The sequence below is a fragment of the Eupeodes corollae genome, chromosome 1 (genome assembly GCF_945859685.1).
Source record: "Eupeodes corollae chromosome 1, idEupCoro1.1, whole genome shotgun sequence".
Taxonomy (NCBI): domain Eukaryota; kingdom Metazoa; phylum Arthropoda; class Insecta; order Diptera; family Syrphidae; genus Eupeodes; species Eupeodes corollae.
The window spans coordinates 77,453,787-77,474,774 of NC_079147.1; the positions used below are offsets into that span (position 1 = coordinate 77,453,787).

Consider the following 20,988-nt stretch of genomic DNA (forward strand, 5'->3'; position numbering starts at 1 on the left):
GAAAATTTGACAGCTCAACCAACCTCGTTAACACGGTCACAAAGTACTCAAAAGTTAAAGGTTTATCTGCATAAGCACAATCTTTCGCGTAGTCCAACACAAAGAAGTCCATGGTCTTGGTGGCCAACGGATATCACCACGTTGAGAAAAGGCGCGGCCACAAAATGTTTCACAGTCTTGTTGAAACCACATATTCTCCAAGTCGTATTAAACAATAGCAGACAGACAAATGTAGGTTATCATATGACCGTAACTCTTCGAATTGATAGTGACAGTCTTCCCATCGTCGTTTTCAAAGAAGTAAGGTCCTATCATACCTTCGGGGCAAAGAGAGCACCAAACAGTGACTTTTTGTGGATGTAATGGCCTCTCTCCTTAGTACCCGTAGCATGATGGTAAGTGCGTTGGACTGTCATGCGAGAGGTCTTGAGTTCGATCCCTGTCTGTGCCACCTAAAGTTTTTATTCACGGGTACTGCTTCTTGCGAGGAATTGACAAGTTCTCCAAGATTCTTGTCATGAAAAAGGGCTACCCCAAATTAGCCGTTCGGATTCGGTATATAACCTGTAGGTCCCCTCCATTCCTGGGATTACTCGCACACAGAAATGGTTGAGAGTTGTAAGTCACTAGGCTCTGGTTCTCTATGGACTGTTGCGCCACCTAATTTATTTATTTATTTAATGGCCTCTCTTCAATAACTGAGGATTCTCAGAACTCCAAAAATAGATTTCTGCCAGTAAAAGATTTTCAGTGGATTTCAATCAGGAAATTGTTTTCAATGACAGAAATTTTTAATGATAGCTATAAACGGCCTGTCAAAAAAATTCAATATTCAATGATGAAACCCAATGATAGATATAATTGGCGACTTTATATGGATGCAAAATACATCATAGTGTTCCGTAAGACAGTCCTTATTCCTGAGAATGACGAGAAATTGACACATTCCGGTCTTCTGCAACACTTTCACTTTGGCAGCGATATTTTCAGTGGTACGAGCGAAAAGTCCGTTTTTTAAAATTCGTTTCACAGTTTTTCCCATTGCTTGCATATAGTTGGACGATTATGTAAACCATAATTTTCTTTTAACGTACGATATGTGGCAGTGGCAGAATCACCATTTTTATAGTAGGTGTCGAAAAATTTGTCTGCATTGTGCGATATTCAAGCGATCCATTTTTCTAAATGTCAGACTAAAAAAACATGGTTTAACAACTTAGTTTGACAGATCTCCAGCCCTATACTTTTGAAACCAAAAAATGGAAAACCCGTCAAATTGACAAATAAATAAAACAATTCTAATCGTGTTCCATGCGTCACTTAAAAAAAATAATGGAAATGAAAAAAAAATCAAGTCAACAAAGAAACAATCGCCCCTCACTGAAGCTGTACAATTTATAAGCTGAACAAGAAGTTTCGATATTTTATGTCTAAGGTTTGACAGTTAAAGCACTATTCACATGAGCACGACCAACGAATGAACGAATATTCGTCGATTTTGACATATCTTCCATATGAGAGTTTTTAATTCGTCATGAATTTTTTCAAGAAGCCACAGTCGAACACCATTTACTACCGAAACCAAAACAAGAATGATTTGTTTCGTTTCGAATGTGGATAATGTGGAACGCGAATAAAGTTTGACAGTTCATATCAACTAAAATTTTTTTGGATTCGAATACCTTCCGGGCTGGAGCGTTTATGTCCATCCGCTGTACATGACCTAGCCATCTAAGACGTTCGACTTTAATTCTGCTAAGTAGGTAAGTGTCGCTGTACAGCGCGTACAGTTCGTCGTTATATCTTCTCCTCCATTCTCCATCTATGTGTACCTTTTTTGATGACAGCATATACTTGGTCTTGCCCTCATTGACCACTAAACCCATCTTCTTCGCTTTCGTCGCAATGCTCAAAACCGCTCTCCTGACATCACACTTTGATTTTCCAATTATTTCAATATAATCTGCGTATCCTAGTAATTGGAAGAAACTTTGGAAGATTGTGCCTCTAGTGTTGACGGTTGAGATTTGCACAATTCTTTCCAGAACGATGTTGAAAAAGTCGCATGACAGTGCATCGCGTTGTCTAAAACCTTTTTTGACATCAAATGCATCCGACCTTGATGCATTCTCCATCGTCATTCTTAACAAACGGTTAAGTTTGACAGGGATGCCAAAACTAAACATTGCTCGGTAGAGCTCTTCCCTATAGAAGCTGTCATACGCGACTTTAACATCGATGGTGGGAATCGATTTGAAGCTCCTGGATTTTTTCCAAGTTCTGCTGTAGTATGAATATTTGGTCGATAGTGGACTTTCCTGGTCTGAAGGCACACTGATAAGGACCAATCAGGTTGTTGACGAATGGCTTCAGACGTTCACATATTACGGGAGGAGGATCTTATACGAAATGTTAAGGAGACTGATGCCCCTGTAGTTGGCGCAGTTTAGAGGGTCTCCTTTCTTATGTATCGGGCACACTATTCAGAGATTCCACTCATCGGGCATGCTTTCTTCCGACCATATTTTGCAGATGAGTTGGTGCAAGCTCCCTGCCAAGTCATCTCCAGCAGCTTTGTTTGACTTAAGTTTAGATATAGCTATCTTCGCTTCGTGAAGGTTGGGTAGGCGGAATTGTTGATCTGCTTCGCCGAGGTTGAGTGGTTCTATCTACCTTACAGCGGAATTCGGTTCTTCATCGCCGTTATATAATTTGGAGAAGTGATCTTTCCATATTCTCATCACCGACTGCGGTTCTACTACGATGTTCCCCTGATTGTCTTTACAGGCTTCGGTTCGTGGCTGGTACCCTTGGGAGGTTTTTTTGGGTCCCTTTGGTAAAATTTTCGAATCTCCTCGATCACGCGCTTCTCATGCTCTCTTTTTTAACAAGAAGTAGGTGTTCCTCTCTCCTTTTCTTTTTCATTCGTCGTCAAATCAGGGGTTTCGCTGTGGTGGCCGTGTGAAACCTAGCACTTTAGAGGCAGCATTTCTGATGGCAGCAAGCCAATGTTGGCACTGGTTTTCAATGCTTAATGCAGGAAGCATAGGACTTCTTAAGAGGTTATTAGAGACTCGATCGGAAAAGAACATGGAAGTCTCTTGCGATTGTAGCCGTCCAACGTCGAATCTTCTCACAGTACTTCCTTGTTTTGGCTTGAACCGGGATATCCGTAGCCGTACCTTGGCTACAACGAGGTAGTGGTCCGAGTCAATGTTGGCCCCTCGGAATTTTCGGATATTCTGTATACTGGAGAAGTGTCGTGCATCGATCGGAATGTGGTCAATCTGGTTGACGGTTGATTGAACAGCAGATTTCCATGTCCCTTTTTTTGATATTTAGATATGTGAACTGCGTACTAGCTACCAGAACCTCTCGCCCCGCAGCTAAATCGACCAGCCTGAATCCGTTGTCGGAGGTGGTGGCGTGTGGGCTGTATCTCCCGATTATGCCACCAAAGATGTCTTCTCTTCCTAGCTTGGCATTCAAATCCAATAAGACAATTAGAATGTCATAGCCAGGGGACTGCCCATATGTCTTCTCCAAGAGCTCGAAAAGTATGTCTTTGATGTCTCCATCTTTCTCCTCTGTTGGGGCATGCTCGCATAGTAGGCTTATGTTGAATTTAGCCTCGATGCTGTTTGTCGTGATGCGCTAGCTCACACTGTTGAAACTCAAGACTTTTTGCCTGAGTCTAGTTCCAACAACAAATCCACACCGAAAAAGACGCTGTCTTTGTTCTCGGTAGCAGTCGCCGTAGTGTATATCGCAGTCTTTTAGTTTGCGTTTGTCCGGTCCATCCCATCGCACCTCTTGGATGGCGGTTATATCTTTCTTGCAGCAGTTTAGGGCTTCCGCTAATTGTTCGGCTGCACATGGTCTGTTAAGGGACCTAACATTCCACGTACAGATCTGAAGTTCGTTGTCCTTATTTCTTTTGCGTTTGTTGGCAACAGTGAATTCGTCCGTATCCGCGGCTTGTTGGTGCTTCGCAACTAAAGGTACTTTTTTCGTATCCCGGAAGTCACCCCGACGGCACAACCCCCAACCGGAGGGCCAGATCCTTCATATAACTACTAGGAAGGGGAGCTGGATAAACCGCTCCTTACAGGCCTGGGCTCCGAATATGTCGAAGAAGCCCTATAAGGCACTCACTAAGTGGTTTAACCTTACTGGAACTGTAGACGCCACCGTTGATTCCATCTCGGGAATTCTTCCGCTGCCGTCTGAATAAGGAGAGGTGCCTTAGTGGAAACACCTGTCCCCACCTCTCTCGTTTGCTGCCCCCAACAACTTTCCACTGGAGCTGGAACCCAATCTCCAGTTGAGGTACTAGGCACCCGATGTTCACCACGGGGAGGTGAGAGTAGGAGTTGATAGACAGAGGTAGGTTTTAAAAAAAACCTTTGGACACTTGTGTTCTTTAAATGGTCATATCTTCCATTTGAACATCGCTTCAAAATTGCGGAACTTTAAAAAAGAATAACCAAATCAATTGGAAAAAGTAGTAACAAATTCGGCTTTGTGTCTAGTAGGACTGCAGCGGTGTACATTATTTCGGAAAACACCTTGAAGGCTTAGATTGAATGTTATACTTAGTTATAGAAGACTGAAAAATGGGACCCGATGTGTCTTTTGGATAATTAAATAGTTTAACAAATCAAAAACTAGTCAATTTATCCTAAGCAGAAGTGCTTAAATTAGGGTTTCCCATATCCCAAGTTTATAATTTGGCAAAAAATATATTTTATAGCAAAGTTTTATAGGAAATGGCTTGATTGTTTTATTTTAATAATATGTATGAACAGTTTGAACAAATAAATGTGTTTACCATATTAAATACATCTATTGTTTATAGGAAAGTAATAATTTTTATAGTCGGATTATAATCATTCATATAGTAAGTATGTATGTAAATATGTAGTTTTTTGACTAAGTATCGAAACCTAGAATCCAAGTACGTAGACTATGTAAACCATTCCTCTATACTTAATCTCGATATTATAACTAAATATAGATGCAAGTTTAATGATCATAATCTATTATTAATCATATATTATTTAAACATAAATAAAAAAGTGTTTAAAAATTAATAACTTCTTCTTTAATTCATATTTTCTTTTTAACAGAAAAAGCAATGGCTGCCCGACCATCAAAAATTCCCGACTTAAATAATAAAACCCCTTCACCAACAACACCCGAAGAAGGTCGTCTTTCAACATCTCCAACGGACTCACTGCCACTTTATCAACAACGAGACAACTTTTTTACATAAAAGGTGACAGTCATTTTGTTGGATAATAAATATTATATTTAAATGTTATACAGCTTAAACCAAAATTGTTTAAAAAAAAAGAAGAAATTATTTATTATAAACAGATCCACAACAATATAAACATGCCTATTTATACGTACATAATATTTCGATCATGACACACTGAAACAAATTATAAAACACATCATCTTAAGTTTAAAAATTAATTATAAATAAAAGGTGAAAATAAATTTAAAAAAAAAATAAATTAAAAACACTAAAGGATTAAGCAAAAACTTCGAATGATTTTCACATTTTTTAATTCTTCAAAAACAAAAATTGCCTTATCCAAAAACAAAACAAAAAAATACAAAAAATTTATTAAATTTTTGACTGATTATTTAAAAAATAATAAAAATAATAAAACACATAGCAAAAAAGACTTAAGTAAACAAAACAAAAAAATCATTTACAGTTTAAAATCATATCTCACGGCTTTGCGCAGGCATTTAAACTTAGTTTGATATTATTTTTTTTTTAAATATTAAATATTAATATACGATAAAAACATATCACTTATTTTTATTTATTTGTTGCGACAAAATAAAAATACCAAAACAAAAAAACCTAGGTACTTGAAACAATAAAACAAAGACTTGAGTGCAGGTAGACATAAGCATTTACAAAGCACATTTTTAAAAAACAAATAAAAATCATAATTTGCAAGAAACAATAAAATCCATTAAAACAAAAACAACAACAACAACAGACTGATTTCCAAGTAAAAACAAACAACAATTTATTGAAAAAGAAAAAAATACAAATTATTAAACAAAGAAAAACTAAAAAAGATAATAATGCAGAAAGTAATTTAATCTAAGCTAAAGCTGTAGATTTTGTAAAACAACATCCACAAAAATTAAAAATCACTATATTGAAAAAAAAGCTGCACATTATTATAAAGTAGGTAAATAATATTCTATCCATGCAAAATACCAAAATAAAATTTAAGAGAAAAGTAAAACAGTTCATAAAATAAATTAAAGAAATTGCACATCAAGTGAATTAAGTTCAACTTACATTAGACTAAAATATATAAAGCTACGTTCATACTTTTGACTTCAGTCATAGCAAGCCACATGAACATCAAACAAAGGATTGATTAAGAGGATTGAAAAGAATGTCAACAGCGCAAGTGACATTAACATAACTGTCAGAAAACGTTGACGCTATACTTTTGAGAATTTTGATAAACGAGGTCATATTTTTGGATTTGTTGTTCTGTTTTTCAAACGTCAAACCTACGACCTGCAAATTTTCTACTATGTGGATTTATTTTGATCGCCACAAATCTATCCATCAACATAACTTTCAAAAATATCTAATTCATGAGGCCGTTCTCCTCAACAATTAAATTTCAATTTCAAAATCTACTTATTGTAGCATTTAAGCAGTATTCACATGAGCGCGACCAACGAACGACGAATGAATTACAAAATGTGAGTTTCCATGCGTTTGAAGACATATTTCCACACAAATTCTTAACAAAACGATAGCAACATAGTTTCTATTTGATTTATGATGCATCATTTTTCTTTTCGTCGGGAAAGAAATTGTAGTTGATACGAACTGTCAAACTTTATTCGCGTTCCACATTATCCACACTCGCAACGAATAAAATAATCGCGCATACTTAACCTAAGCAAATCATTCTTGTGTTGGTTTATTCGCGACGAATTAAAAACTCTCATTTGAAAGAAATGTCAAAATCGACGAATAGTCGTTCATGGGTTGGTCGTGCTCATGTGAACAGTGCTTTAGATAACATTCGAAAAAAAAGCATTCAGAGACGCAATGGCTGCGTTCAATCTCCGTACGATAGATTATACGGATACCTATGCTTAAGTGTTTTACTTGTCAGAGAACAGCTGATCTAAAATAACTGTGAGGTCTAAAAATGTATCCTAACATTTCTGGTATCTGAAAGACCAGCTGATTCAACGTATGGATTAAATTAGAAGGAATCAGAAAATTAATTTTAAATTTGTATCTTTTTGGTAGAAATCCGGTGAATTATTAAAATAATACGTTGAAAATCCACCTATCCACGATAGAATATCCAACACGAGATTGAACGCAGCCAATGAGAAATTGTGGCAATAAACATAAACGTCAATTTTGACGCTATGGGTTTTTTGAAAACCCTGCTAGTATATTTTATTTTAGTGCTGACATTTTAAAGAGGGCGTACGGATAAAAACTAAGCCTAAATTTTTTTTTCAAAATTCTATTAATTTTTCAACATTGTCGCCTTCATAAACTTTATGCACCAATGCTACTCCAATTTATAAAACCTGTTGAAAAAAGAGGTTTTTTCAATATTTGACAAGATGCAAATTTATTTTGTGACCTTTTCAAGTCTGGAAATAAAAAGAAGTCGCACGGGGCGAAACCTGCAGAATGATAAGGATTGGGCAGTAGTTTGTATCCTGGTTTGATCAATTTGGACCTTGGAAGGGCGGAGTTGTAAACTTGTGCCTTGTTACAGTGGAAGAGCCTCTTTTTCTATGCTAAATGCAGCCGTTTTTTGTGCAAGGATTTGAACCGGACCCTGTTATCGTTTTGCCCTGTTATCGTTTTGCCCTTTGTCCAGGTAGGTGATGTGGATTGCAGCTTATGAATCCCAGAAAACAGGGGCCATTACCTTTCCGACCAATATGACCGTCTTCGCCTTGTTGAAAGCACATTTCTATGTCTGTGGCGTTTAAAAGTTGATACATTTTGCGTTGGCGGTCACACAACTCCTTTGGATTGTGTTTAAACAGAAATGTCAAACACTGCTATGAAGTGGTCTCACGTTTGTACTTGTTGTCTGTGGTGCATGTAACTTCTTACACTCGAAATTGCATACAGTATATGACCCACGCCTGTAGTACCCGTGGCATGATGATTAGTGCGTTGGACTGTCATGCCAGAGGTCTGGGGTTCGATTACTGCCTATGCCACCTAAAGTTTTTATTCACGGGTACTGCCTCTTGCGAGGAATTGACAAATTCTTCAAGAGTAATTCTTGTCATGAAAAAGTGCTTTCTCAAATAAGCCGTTCGGATTCGGCATATAAACTATAGGTCCCATCCATCCCTGCAATTACTCGCACACAGGAATGGTTGAGAGTTGTAAGTCACTAGGCCCTGGTTCTCTACGGACTGTTGCGCCACCTAATTAATTTACGTGGGTTTTTGAAATTCTTAATGCCTCAGCCAATATAAGATCGTGGATCTTTGTTACCTTATCTTCCCATCTAAGACGTTTTGGGGCAACTGGGTATTGCTCATCAAAAATCGATGTTAATTAATAAAGGTTTTTAAAGATCGCTATCGAAAAAAAAATTCACCGCAGGCAGCATCCAAGTGCACTTTAATTTCGCTGCAAGAAATTACACACCGATATTTTACTTTTTCCATTTTTTAAAACTCAAGAACACATCCGCCAACACAGCCCCACGAACTCGATTCGGCTGAAATTTCGATAGACTCAATAGTAGCCTACGAGAAGTTCTACACGAAAAACAACAGGAAACGAGATATCGGAATCACATTAGTTAGATAGAGATTTTAGACCAAAATGCAGATTATAGGAAGTTACATTTTTTTAGCTCACAGAACTTGCTCTTTGAAACACTCGGTTATTTTCGCATAATCCACTTTAAAAACCAATAAACGCGATTGGCTTTAACTAGCTCTTTTATAAGCGGTACATAACTTTATAAAATAATTTGTTTTGACGTTTAAAGGCGCTATAACTTCACGGAACGTAGTGACCTCTATTAACCGTTTAAAAGAAGACTGTGTGAAACCAACGAATACGAAGAAAACATGCATATACTTTCAGTGTTTTGTTCTTGAATTTAAACAAAATAAATGAGGGTAAACTTCACTTACTTTACTCCAGTTGGCGCTACAGCGCATTGCTCTCCTAGGCCTCAAGTAATAACTTTCGATAGCTTACTCGATCTCTAGTTTGCTTCCTCCAGTTTCGAAAACCAAGTTGACTCACCGGAGATGAGGCCTGCCTGTGCTTCTTGTTCCCTCAGTCTTAGCGTTGAATACCTTACGGGCTGAAGCTTCGATGTTCATTCGCTCGACATGCCATAGCCATCTTAAGCGTTGTACAGCTCCTGTAACTCCTGATTAAATCTTCTCCGCCAGATGTTACTTTGCCTAGATCATACGCAGAACCTTCCTCTCTATCCTTCATCCACCAGGGAGAGGGTCCATGCCTCTGCACCATACAGCAAGACTGGGATGATTAGAGTTTTGTACAGTGTCTCTTTGGTACTTCGGGAAAGGGCCTTATTCCTCAACTGCTTACTTAGGCCAAAGAAACTGCGGCTAGCAAGGGTAATTCTGCGTTTGATCTCCGCGCTGATGTCATATGAAGGATTTACAGCAGTGCCCAGATAAACAAATTCGTTTACCACCTCGAAGTTGTACCTGTCAATTGTCACATTTTGACCAAGTCTACGATGTGAATCGACTCTATTTGACGACAGTAAACACTTCGTTTTGTCCTTGTTAATGTCAAGACCCATTTTCTTCGCTTCAGACTCGACATTAGAGAACTAGTTTCGTTCTTCCCATAATGAGGGTAAGGCCGCAGTTAAATTTTAAATAAATTCAGCTTGCCATTATAAGCTGTCAAAATCTAATGTTGTTATTATTTTAATGTTTAAATAGCTTACAAAATAGTGATACCTGCCATTATAATGGTCGACAAAATTACGTTATTTTTTGACAGCACGAACTTTTTGAAAGGATTGAGATTTATTAAATTATAATCTCGTCACATCACATCAGGTTTTTAAAATAATCCCTTTAAAAATGCTAAAAACAATTAAAAACCATTTTTGTTTTAAAGCTAAGTTTACACTTAAAATATCTCATCACAATAAATTGTTGGAGTTAATTATTAAAAATGATTTCTAATCAAAACTTTAACATTGACTATTTCCTCAAATTTAAAAAAAATACCTGTTTTCAACATTATTTTTATATTTTTCAATATTTGTTTTCAAAAACTTTATATAACAGAATTGTTAAGACAACAGATTCGTAAAAAATCTAACAACTTATAAATTTTTCTTGAATATTTTAAGAAATAATAAAAAATATTTAAATTTAATATTGAAAAAGCGATAATAGATTTGAAAAACCATCACGGATAGCCTTAAAACCCTTATACTTGTGTTTTTTTTCGAATTTTAAAAAACAATGTCTCAAAAACCTGACTTGATATATTAAATTTGAAGTAGGATTTGAATTAAGACCATCAAACCCCATTTAAAAAAGCGCAATTATATTAAAAGTGTTACAATTCACTGTTGACATTTTGTTTTCAAGACTTCTCTTCAATCCTTTCTTAGTTCAAAAATAAAACCCACTATACCTTAGTTCATTAAAAACCCGTTCTTTAAAAAAAAAACAAATCTCGTTGTCATATTGTACAAAAAATAAATTATTAAAAAAAAAAAATATAAAATAATCGAAGTAAGAAAAAAACAATTAAAATTTGTTAATAGTTAATTAAAATTTCAACGGAATGATAAAATAAAAGTGTTAATTATTGAAGTCAATTATTAATACTATTCAAATGTTATAACTATATAGACCTAAAAACAAAAAACCACGCCCTTTACCTAATGGCGATAAATTAAAATAAAATAGTTTACGAAAGCAAAAATGTTGATATACAAGAATTAAAGAAAAGTCAACGACATTTTATGAATTTCATAATATCTGCAATGTTATCATAATCAAAATCATTAAAAATATATAAATATCTACGTAAAAAGTTTATAAAAGAAAAGAAAGAAATAAGAAAACGAAATTGTACAAAATAATACATTTCTTCAATATTTACCAATATAATTTCTTTTTGTTTTCGTTAGTTTTTTTTTCTTAATTTAGAGTTTAATGTAAATATATAAATAAATAATTATTATTCACATAAAATTGTAAAAAAAAAACAAATTGTTTATATAGGTATTTATTTGTTTGTTTTTTATAGTTCTATCGATATTCGCCGGTGCTATATTGAGTAGTAATATAATTTTTATTGTGTCAATTGGTGTTTTTTAATTCGATTAAATATTTAATTTTATATTTCAACTTTTCAATTGTTATTTTAAGTAAATAATTAGTTTTATGTTCTTTTAAGCATTAAATAATATTTTATATATTTTTTGAAAGTGTAAACACACCACAATATTTGTATATCAAGTTTATTAATTAAATGGATATAATTTATAGATACTTAAATATTAATAAAATTCGAATATCAACACAAAAATGTAAAAATTAAGATATGAAAATGAAATATTTCACAAACGGAATGAAAAATAAAAACAGAAAAAAACAATACAAAATAATCACTATCATATTCATGTTATTTTAATTATAAGGAAAGACAGTTAAATAAATTCAATGAACACAAATATCAGATGTTTTTCATATTTTTAATGACATTTGAGTTGACAGGCTCCCTTAACTTCAAAATTCACTCACAATTCCAACGCCATGAGCAAAAATAATCCATTTAACAAGATGGGAATCTCAGACTGACATTTCGGTTTGCCTACAAGCTACTGAGGGCTAAATGTGAGAAAGTGTGCGTGAAAAACCAAACACATTCTCACATTTAGTCGTCAGGCCCATCAAAATGCTTCATTTTAGTGCTCAATGTTTCATGGCCTGCGTTCAAAAACGAAACAATCCTAACCAAAAGAATCTGAAGTGCTGACGTGGATTTAAATTGGAAGATTTGTATAGCTTTTTAATTTTAATCCAAATAAATGTTGTAAATGCATATTAAATAAAATTGATCCAGAATTTAGCAACGCTCGGCATGATATTTGTTTTCCACTTTGGCGCTTAAGATGGACAATTGCTGTGCCAAGTATCACGCTTGATGATTTGTGTTGTTTGTTTAAGATATTGGAAAGCAAAGACTTGCTGAGTCCTGACATTTTCGAATTTTTGGACCTTGTTGACTCGTCCAAATGAAGAAGTGTGTGCTTCTTTTGGCATTTTGTGCAACATCTGGAAGAACAATCATTTGAGGCATGTCCTGACTTAAGGCAGTTTGTGCAGTGCCTTGATTTTTGCACAAAGTTTAAGCGCTGTAATAGGCTTGGTTGCAAAAATGTCTCACAGGAGTACAGCTGATGGTTGCCTATGCAGGAGACGGGAAGTTGATCTTGTAGACACCAGTGTCGTATACGCCTTGTCGGGTCTGAACCTTTGGCGTTGCTCTTCGGAAGCCTTTCTTTGGCTTGGCCCTAGTGCCTCTAGGGATTGAAACCGCATCTCCAAGAACGACATGAACTCATTCAAGGATGGCAATGCCTTTGGTTGCTTGAGTGATTGCTCCCAAAGTGTGAGCGTATTTCTGTCCAGTTTCTTTATCAGAACGCTCATAAGAAGGGGATCCCAATTTGTAGTATCGATGTTGAGATCCTAAACTAAGCATGCACTCTTGGGTGGTGTCATGCAACACCTTAATTGCTTTCGAGCCTTCATTTTGGATTGCAGGTTGCGCCAGCAATCGCTGTACATTCGCAGTAACAAGTAGACGAGGGTTGTCATACCGATCTTTAATTACTTGTCACGCTGCACTATAATTGCTATCGGATGTTGAAAAGTACCTTATCAGGTTCTCGGCTTTACCCGTTAAAGTTATTTTTAAATAAAAAAGCTTCTGACAATTCGCTATGTCTTGTTTATCGACAAGCACACTGAACAGATCGCTGTATTGTTTCCATTTGATGTAGCTTTCGTCAAATTTGGGTAAGGTTATCTTAGAAAGTTTCATAACTTGCCTGGGGCCAGGAGTCCCAACTGGGAGGAACGATGATTAGCCTTGTATGGTGGTTTCTTCAAGTTTGCTCAATGCAATTATAGCTTCTGAGACTTCATCTTGTAACTTGTAAGCTCATTCATTTCGTATCCATCCTGGGCTGGATTTTCAGAAAGGTCGTTTATCCAACGATGCATTTCTTCTAGCTCCATCCAGTATTTTTGGAGTGTATTCAACTTTACTGTACAAAAGGTAGAACTCCAAGTTTTTTGAACTAGCCGCTTAACTAGTTTCTTTATAGGGTCGGCATCTATACGTACAATGGATTCTAGAGTTTGTTCGATTCCAATGTACGCCTTTTTTACCTTTCCGAAGGTATTACTTTGCATATACGGATTGTCTGCCTTTTCATATGCTTTTATCTGGTCATGGTTTTTTGAAAACTCCAACCAAAGAGCTTCTAGTGCTAATGTTGGTCTTTAGCTGTAGCAGATCATCGGTTATGGCTTTTCGCCTGGCCACAATAATGAATACTTGTATTTCCTCCATTTCAGCTTCAACGAGTTGCTTTTGACTGGAACTCTAGGTACTTGTATCTGTGGCACGGCCTCGACTATGATAAATACCGTACGCAAGATTATGAAGATTTGTACTTTGGAACACCGGAACACTGGATACCTGGAACTCTGGATGCTTGGATCTCTGGTTCGGATCACTGGATACTTGGATCTCTAATTCGGCCCGTTTAGGCAGCGGAGCTTTGATAGACGAAGTCTTTGACTACCTCTTCTTGACGACAGCATGCCCTTTTTTTGCCTTCATTAACCGTTAAACCCATTTATACCGCCTCTGCCTCAATACTCACAAAAGCCCTATTTACATCACGCTGACTTCTGCCGATTATGTCAATGTCATCAGCATATGCTAGTAATTGGACAGACTTTTGAAAGATAGTGCCTCTAGTGTTGACGTGGGAGCTCTGCACTATTCTTTCAAGCACGATGTTTTTAAAATCACATGACAGCGCATCACCTTGTCGAAAGGTGCTGTTAAGTTGTTTCCAAACTTTATGGACCAGCGTGAATTCTCCAGGGTCATCCTGCACAAATGGGCGAGTTTGGCAGGGATGCCAAAACTAGACATGGCTCTATACAGCTCGTCCCTGTAGATTCTGTCATATGCGGCCTTGAAAACAATTAAAAGGTTGTCGATTTGGTGTTCTTGGTTTTATTCTAAGATCTGCCTAATGTGAATATTTGATTGACTGTGGACTTTCCTGGTCTAAAACCACACTGATAAGGAAATATCAGGTTGTTGACGATGGGCTTTAGACGTTCACATATTACGGCAGAGAAGATTTTATAGGCGATATGAAGTAGACTTATTCCTCTAAGGTTGGGGCTTTTGAGAGGGTCTCCTTTTTTCAGGATCGGGCAAACAATGCTGAGGTTCTATTCATCGGGCATGCTTTCTTCCTAACAAACTTATCTTCAGCTGCTTTTTAGAGCTCGACATTCAAGCCATCCGCTTCAGCGGATTTATTGGACTTCAGGTTAGATATGGAAATCTTTACATCGTCGGGATTGTTGGCTTTCGTCGTCTATGTTGAATGGATCATCCTGTCTGACAGCGGAATTCGGTCCGTCGTTGCCGTTATACAGTCTGCAGATGCTCTCTATATCCTCAGCATTGACTGCGGTTCCACTTTTATGTTCCCACTTTCGTCTTTTCAGCCTTCGGTTCTAGGTTTATGTATCTGCGAATTTCGTTTCACGTGTTCATAAAACTTTCGAACTTCATAGATCTCACTCTGAATTCTCGTCCGCCCGCTTGGCGCGCCTGTTGCTTGGCTCCTCTGATTGCATCTTGTTATTGGTGCCACTGGTTTTCGATACATTGTGTTGGTGGCAGAAAACTTCGAGAGAGGTTACTTGTAACTCCGTCGGAAAAGGATTTGGCGATCTCTTTCGATTGTAGCCGTTCGACGTTGTACCTTCTCCCAGCATCTTCTTGTTTTGCCTTGGGTCTGGATACCCGAAGTGCTACCTTGTTTAGAACGAGGTTGTGGTCCGAATCAATGTTACCTCCTCGGAAAGTTCGGGCATCCATGATGCTGGTATCGTGGCTGCCGTCGATCGCAATATGGTCAATTTGGTTGACGGTAAATTGATCTGTTGTGTGTTGTAGTGCAGGCCTTTTTTTCCAGATTATTCCACCAAAGGACAGTTTTAATATCGTACCTAGGACACTGCTCATATGTTTTCTTTAAGAGCTCAAAGAACATATCTTCTGTGGGGGTGTGCGCACATATCAGGCTTATGTTGCCGAATTTAGCCTTGATGCGTATGGTCATGAGGCGCTCATTGATGTACCTATAGCTAAAGGCTCCTTGCTAAGTCTGGATCCAATGACAAAGCCGCATCCAAGTTAGCGCTGTTGATTTCTCGGTAGCAGTCTCCACAGTAAATATCGCAGTTTTTCATCCTCTTTTTGCCCGGCCCATCACTTCATATTTCCTGGATGGCGTGATGTCTGCTTTAAAGCAGACTTGAGCATCCGCTAATTCTTCGGCCGCACATGGTCTGTTAAGGGACCTAATACTCCACGTGCATATTCGCAGTTCGTTGTCCGCCCATATCTGAGGTTGGTGCTTCGCAACTATGAAAGCTTTTACGTGGCCAGGAAGTCAAGCCGACGGCACAACTCCCAACCTGGAGGGCCAGATCCTAATTATAACTCCAAGGATGGGGAACCGGATAAAACCGCTCCTTATAGGCCTGGGCTCCGAATAAGTCGAAGAAGCCCTATAAGTTGTTCACTAAGTAGTTCAACCTTACTTGAACTGTAGACGCCACCGCCTTGGTGGAAACACCTACCCCCCTCTCTCGTTTGCTGCCCCCAACAACTTTCCACTGGGGTTGGAACCCAATCTCCAGTTGAGTTACTAGGCACCCGATGTTCTCCACGGGGAGGTGAGAGTAGGAGTTGATAGACAGAGGTAGGTTTTGAGAAAAAAAACTGTGGTCGCTTTTGTCCTCTTGAGTGCACATGTCTACCATTTGAACATCACAATATGATTACAGTTGCCAAAAAAGAAGCAGTTCCCGAAAATTGAAAAGTCACGGAAATATTATCTAGAGTGAAACTTTAAAACATGATGGTTCATGGAGCAATGAGGCAATTAGAAAGCAACACGTAGATCAAATAATTGCACTTTCAAGAAGTCTAACGTTACAGATGTTATGTTCCAATACGTTAAAGTCAAGGGAAGCGGATGTTTATGATTGCAGCTGGAGCTCCGCAGTATACTTACTTTGCATCAAAACTCGAGATTCTTTTCATGAAACTTAAATTGAGCTTGGAAGAAAACTATTTCATCTTGGCCGGTGATTTGAACGCAAAACATGAAGATTGGGAAAATCAACATAATAATCCCAGAGGTAACCATCTTTTTAATTTGATAAATCTTTACAACGTTCAATATGGCGTTGACCTGCTGGATACTGAAAAGCCATCGTATCTAAGAAGCGGCTCCTTTCTGGATCTTTTACTGTACGATACCAGACTGACAGTTACAGACATTGTGGGTAATCACCCTCGAAACTGCTTACAGACAGTCGAGTACGACAGTGATCACTGCGGACTGGCTGCTGTAATGCAGATTCCGAACGAACGCGTGGAATTGGAAGAATACGTTGCAACGCACTCTTACAATTACAGTAAGATGCGTTGGCCTCGTTTCACCAACGCCTTAGCGAGAGAATTTAGTTCGAGTGACATAGCCCCACCAAACAACAGAAACCTGACAAATACAGAAATTGACCGACATTTACAACAGATGGACGAAACAATAAAACGAACGATGGAACGGACAATTCCAAATTACAAAGAACGTAACAAAATGGACGCTTACAGATATGCGACTATTGACGCACTACGTAAGCACAAGATTGGCTTACTGACCCACATGACTTGGAGGTTAGGAGACTGAAGTCATCAATAAAAAATGTCAATCTGTTGGTTAAGGAGAACTACAGGTTATCAATTCACAAGTGTTGGGACCGCAAAATCCGGTCAGTTCATTCGAATGACCCTAGTATGTTCCCTAAAACCCATAACATATTCAGAAAAAGAACGATAATGACCTTCCGTGTCTGAAACTCCAAAGAACTGAAGAGAACAGAGACGTACTCAGGACAGCTCAAATAGATCCAACAGAAGCCATCTTTGACGATGACTTTTACATAGTTGAAGATCCGAAGAAAAAAGTGGACGCAATGGGAGCTGCTTTCCAGCAAGAGTACAAGGTGAATGTTAGCATTCGCCCCAACCACGACCAGGAAAATAGAGCCTTACTTAATCACTCAGGTGGCGCACCCAGGTGGGAGAGGACCTCAACCAACTTGGCGTGCGAAACTGGGGACAGCTAGCTAGGGACCGAGCTGGCTGGAGACGCTTGTTGGTTGAGACCCAGGTCCGCCCCGGACTGTAGCGCCACCTTAAGTAAGTAACTTAGTCACTTTAACCTCCGTAATGATATCACACAATGGCGATCTGAGAACCGCGGTTTCATCCGATTCAATGACGATTCCTTGGGAAATGCCATAATCGCCGAGCAAACGGGAGCAAGTCAGTTGTTAGTGACAAAGATTGAGCTTCAGCTCATCTTCAATTCAATAAAAAATAAAAAGTCAGCAAGTGTCGATGGTATATCCAACTTTGTACTAAGACATTTACCAACGGAAGCAATTGACGTTTACACCACACTCTTCACTAATGCATATTATCCAGTGCTTTGCAAGACCGCTGTTGTTCATCCTCTCCCGAAAAACGGAAAGGACAACTCCAATTCGTCCAATCTTCGGTCGATAAGTCTTCTTCTAAGCATCAGCAAAGTTTTCGTAAAAAACATCAATACGGCTTTGACTAAGTGGGCTGCTGACAACAAAATAGTTCCGGATAAACAGTTCGGGTTCAAGGCGGGTCAAAACACAATTCAAGCTGCCTCTTAACTCGTTTCTGATATCCAATGGAATAAATCAAAACAACAATGCACAGGTGCTGTTCTGGTTGATTTGGAAAAGGCCTTTGACACCGTATGGTTAGAGGGTGTATACCTAAAACTGAGCAGGGTTGGCATAAGCAAGCCATTGTTATATATACTTTATGACATGGTTAATGGTAGAAAGTTTGTTGTCAAAAGTAGCAATTTAACTTCTACCACAACATTCACAATTAAAAATGGTCTTCAACAGGGAGTGGTGAATTCGCCGATTCTCTTCAGCATTTACACCAGCGATCTGATAGGTAGTCTTACAAAGGCAATTGCGGACGCCGACGATCTAATTGCGTACAGAACGGCCCGAAAGGTTGAGGTTATTGGAATTCTCTTGCAGCACGATTTCGATAAGATTCACCGATATTGCGACGACTGGAAACTGAAAATATTAGTCCAGAAGTCGGAGACAATTCTGTTCCGGACTCCGTATCAGTCCAAATCCGTATCAGTATACACATCTTTATTGTGGTACGAAGAAGAAATTAAGAGGACAGCTTTGTTTTTTTTTCGGAACATATGATAATAATTGAGGTCTTTTGTGAACCCATACACTGAACACTCTAAATCTCTTTTCGTGTTCAGCAAGAAACGTGGTGGTATCTCCGTTTTATTTCTTTTCAGCGTACCTAAGTAAGTAAGTCCTCTTTTGAGCAAAGTTTCCATCAGTGGAATTGAACTACACCAATTGTCTGCTGTAATGTTCCGATTCGATTTTCCCACAACTTTCACTAGTCTCAAAACAGACTGACTAGGTATTGCCATTTTTCTGTCTTGTTCACTAAACCCTATACTATCCCAGTCTTTACTATGGTAGATGTAGGCATTATAAATATAGAATGTACGAGCATCTACCAATAGCATTATGTTGATGCCATATTTTGCTGGCTTCTGTGGCATGTAAATGATAAACTTACAACGACCTCTAAATGACAGCGACATTTCATCTATACATAGGTATGGTCCAGGAGCATATTGGGCCTGGCTATTAGTGATGAATTTGTTGAACAAATCAGAGATTGAAGCAATCTTATCATCTTTTAGACATTCCTCTCTAGTAGTAGTAGAAAAACGCCATTTTGACATAACGCACTGAAATATTTCATGGCCAGTGCCATCTATAGCAAATATCATGCTCAGATCAGAGTGATTGCACTTAAAAACGGACGAGTAGTACATTAAACCGATAAAGGCTTTTATTTCAGTAACATCCGTGTCCATTAGATCTGTGTTAGCGCTTTATTTCAATTTATTTATTTTTTTGCTTTGTATGTGTCACCAAACATTCCAACATAGTATTATCAAAAATCTTAGACCAAAGTTCAAAATAGCTTTCGAAGTTAAGTGTGTGCAAACGACCAGGTAATCTTATAATATTGTGGGCTGCTATTCCAGATGCCCTAGGGCACTTTTTTTTATTCCATTTAAAACCGTTCTTACCTATATAAAATTCTTCATGCAACTGTTTATTGGTGGTAGAATTTCTAACATCTGCACTCGGTTCTTCATGTTCTTCGATATCTGAAACTTCGTGGCGCGCTTCTCCTTCTGAAATTTCGTCAGCTTCAAAGACTTTATTTTCTCCATTTAACCATTGTTCTATTTGCTCGTCGTAATTAACTAATTTCCCAGCCGACGTTCTTTTAGGTCTATGATCTATCTAAGAAATAAAGAACTTGAAGTAATGAAAACAATTTCACTGACGTGTTGCTTATTTATTATTATTTATTAATATCATATTCTCCTAACAATTTTTAGATATCTTATTTCTAATTTAAAAATATATTTATTTTGTACAATTAATTAGAGGGAATAGGTTGTAGCATTTGAATTTTTAGTTAAAATTGAATTAATTCCACATTTACAAATTTTTATATTGTGGGGTGGACAAATTATAAATAACGTATGATAAAAGAACAGAAACAGAGAAAAAAAGTTTTTTTTTATGAAATGATCACTATGATTGATTTGAACTCCATAAACAAAATTTTAATTATTATAACTGTGGCCACAAGGAAAAACAACATAAGTCGACTTATTATTCTATCGGATGCGCAATATGCGAATTTATCTTCCATATTTTTTTCGTATTTTTATCTCTTATGGTTTCTGAATTATAGCCAAGAGAAAAATAACATAAGTCTTTTTCTACTAACTTTACACAGGGAAAAACAGCATAAGTCAAATATTTCAATTTTCACATGCTACTTATGCACTTATTCCATAATTGAAAATGAGATCAATACACACATAAGTAGACATATGCTCTTTTTCCAAAACTGTATTCATTTATTTTGCGAAAATAAGTCGACTTGTGTCCTTTTTCCAAACAAAAATTCTGTGTTATACGAAAATAACTTGACTTGTGTAGTTTTTCCTTATTCCTTCCTTACGATAATACTCAACACAAGTGAATTTATGCTGTTGTTCCAAAAGACCGTTACTAAAATCCTTGAAAATAAGTATACTTGTGTCTTTGTTCTGAGAGCAAAATTGTGTCCAGTGTGTGACTTATGCTGTTTTGTTATTAAAAAAGTTTTGTGCTGGCGGGCAGTCAGGATGTAAGATCAAACTGTACAATCGTTAATATGTTTGTTTTGATTATTTTAATGTTTTTAGCTTGTATTGCGAACATAGATCATCCTCTTGATTTGAATAGTTTAGAACGTTCTATTTGGGAAGACTCAGATGATTCAATCAAAGATCCGGATTATCAAATAAGTTCTTGTGATGACGAAAGTATGGAGCATTGGGGTAAGATTCTCGAAAACTCGGTTGATAAGGTTTCTCATGATGCAGCGGTGATTATGAATGTTTCACCAGG

The 20,988-nt window shown here is 37.4% G+C and overlaps 1 protein-coding gene across 2 annotated transcripts in view; it reads left to right on the plus strand.

The window, feature by feature from the left end:
- Positions 1-11,082, plus strand: part of LOC129940018 (uncharacterized) — a 286,224-nt gene extending 275,142 nt beyond the window's left edge. For both annotated transcript variants that reach the window (XM_056048241.1, XM_056048243.1), the window contains one exon: positions 5,130-11,082. In XM_056048241.1, coding sequence (XP_055904216.1) covers positions 5,130-5,275 — 146 coding nt within the window. In that variant the 3' untranslated portion in view covers positions 5,276-11,082. The remainder of the gene's footprint in view (positions 1-5,129) is intronic.
- Positions 11,083-20,988: the final 9,906 nt, after the last annotated feature.